The sequence below is a fragment of the Sycon ciliatum genome, chromosome 6 (assembly GCF_964019385.1).
Source record: "Sycon ciliatum chromosome 6, ocSycCili1.1, whole genome shotgun sequence".
Classification (NCBI taxonomy): Eukaryota; Metazoa; Porifera; class Calcarea; order Leucosolenida; family Sycettidae; genus Sycon; species Sycon ciliatum.
This window is the reverse complement of record NC_088648.1, coordinates 17,486,320-17,488,819: the sequence shown is the minus strand read 5'-3', so window position 1 is coordinate 17,488,819 and position 2,500 is coordinate 17,486,320. Positions and strand designations below refer to the sequence as shown.

Here is a 2,500-nt window from a genome sequence, read left to right as displayed (position 1 = left end):
AGTGTCCAGTGTTTAGTGATGATGCCCACTTTGTTGTTCCTGTTGTATCCTTATAGCTGTGAGCTCGGAGATCGGCGGCCAGGACCCCGATATGGAGGAGGACTGCACAAAGATGGACTCGCACATGCGCAGTATCCAGCGCTACCATCGCAAGGAGCTCCTGACCAGAGCCGTGAGCATGGCCATGAGCGGGCGCGCCAACCCTGAGCGGACAGCCACAGCGGTGCGAGCCACGTTGAAACGAGGGGCTTCACAGCCAACGCCTCTACCGAAGCCCCGCAGGCAGGAAGTGATCAACACCATGTCCAAGATCCCACAAGGTAGACCTGTTCTCCAGTAGGGCTGTGTTAAGGCCATCATTTTTTATATCTATGTTTCGCGTCAGTTCAACTTCCAGAATCATATACGAGAGGTGGAAAAAATAAAAAAGTTGCAAAATAAGCAAAGAGCTCCGGAACGACGCATCCTTTCAGCTTGAGGCGATCGATGCGGTCTCTGGTGTAAGCTCATAGAATACTGCTCACAGATGCCGCACAAACGATTTACCAACGCTGGTCTCGAGGCCATTTCTGAATCCCAGCTTCGCCATGTGCAACCAGTCCACACTGATGACTCGCACGATCGTACACTCACTTTGCATGCTCGATTTTTTTTCTATTTTTTCCCCAAAAAATCAAAACGTATGCGTGCGGACGACGCGAAACATGGATATAAAAAATGATGGCCTGATAGTAGAAAGAAAATAAAAAGTCATATTTATATCTAGAGGCAGTATTCCCCCTGAGCATGGGTGCGAGCGACCCTGTCTTCTAGCATGGGTGCGACCCTGTCTTCTCTTCTGGCGATTATGTATTAGACTCGTGTGCAATACTCGCATGGTTATTCTCAATGTAGTCTGAGGTTATTCTCAATGTAGTCTGAGGTTATTCTCAATGTAGTCTGAGGTTATTCTCAATGTAGTCTGAGGTTATTCTCAATGTAGTCTGAGGTTATTCTCAATGTAGTCTGAGGTTATTCTCAATGTAGTCTGAGGTTATTCTCAATGTAGTCTGAGGTTATTCTCAATGTAGTCTGAGGTTATTCTCAATGTAGTCTGAGGTTATTCTCAATGTAGTTTGAGGTTATTCTCAATGTAGTCTGAGGTTATTCTCAATGTAGTCTGAGGTTATTCTCAATGTAGTCTGAGGTTATTCTCAATGTAGTCTGAGGTTATTCTCAATGTAGTCTGAGGTTATTCTCAATGTAGTCTGAGGTTATTCTCAATGTAGTCTGAGGTTATTCTCAATGTAGTCTGAGGTTATTCTCAATGTAGTCTGAGGTTATTCTCAATGTAGTCTGAGGTTATTCTCAATGTAGTCTGAGGTTATTCTCAATGTAGTCTGAGGTTATTCTCAATGTAGTCTGAGGTTATTCTCAATGTAGTCTGAGGTTATTCTCAATGTAGTCTGAGGTTATTCTCAATGTAGTCTGAGGTTATTCTCAATGTAGTTTGAGGTTATTCTCAATGTAGTCTGAGGTTATTCTCAATGTAGTCTGAGGTTATTCTCAATGTAGTCTGAGGTTATTCTCAATGTAGTCTGAGGTTATTCTCAATGTAGTCTGAGGTTATTCTCAATGTAGTCTGAGGTTATTCTCAATGTAGTCTGAGGTTATTCTCAATGTAGTCTGAGGTTATTCTCAATGTAGTCTGAAGTTATTCTCAATGTAGTCTGAGGTTATTCTCAATGTAGTCTGAGGTTATTCTCAATGTAGTCTGAGGTTATTCTCAATGTAGTCTGAGGTTATTCTCAATGTAGTCTGAGGTTATTCTCAATGTAGTCTGAGGTTATTCTCAATGTAGTCTGAGGTTATTCTCAATGTAGTCTGAGGTTATTCTCAATGTAGTCTGAGGTTATTCTCAATGTAGTCTGAGGTTATTCTCAATGTAGTCTGAGGTTATTCTCAATGTAGTCTGAGGTTATTCTCAATGTAGTCTGAGGTTATTCTCAATGTAGTCTGAGGTTATTCTCAATGTAGTCTGAGGTTATTCTCAATGTAGTCTGAGGTTATTCGATTATGTCTTAGACCACTCTGATATGGCGACGACCTGTCCCATCTGGCCGCTACAATTTGAAAGTTCTGACTTCTGAGCATTGCAACCCACCAGCCTGTTTGCATACCTGCCCACCGTCCCGATATCACAGGGCGGTACTAGGCACCCAAAAGTGCATTCGTGGCATGCCTCAGCTAGCCGGATTTGTAGACAGTTTCACACATACATCATGTAAGTATGTCATTGTCGCGATCTCAGGTCTGCAAAGGGTGGCAGGTATGTATTATTATTGTATTTGTCCCCATTTTGCCTGCACTGTCTGGCGCTGCTTGTCCAATTTGTGTTCCGCCAGACAAGCTGAAGACTCTGCAGAAGGTGATCGATTCCGTGGGATGCCTGGCCGACCTGGCCAGAAACGGAATGGCGAACGGCGCGGACGAGATCATGTCGCATGAAAACGACGGCGAT

General features: G+C 43.6%; 1 protein-coding gene across 1 annotated transcript in view; it reads left to right on the top strand.

The window, feature by feature from the left end:
* Positions 1-2,500, top strand: part of LOC135819532 (uncharacterized) — a 30,865-nt gene that overhangs the window by 1,373 nt on the left and 26,992 nt on the right. The window contains exons 2-3 of the mRNA XM_065332756.1: positions 57-320; positions 2,385-2,500. The exon at positions 2,385-2,500 is cut by the window's right edge and continues 58 nt beyond it. Of these exons, the coding sequence (XP_065188828.1) occupies positions 92-320; positions 2,385-2,500 (345 nt within the window). The 5' untranslated portion in view covers positions 57-91. The remainder of the gene's footprint in view (positions 1-56; positions 321-2,384) is intronic.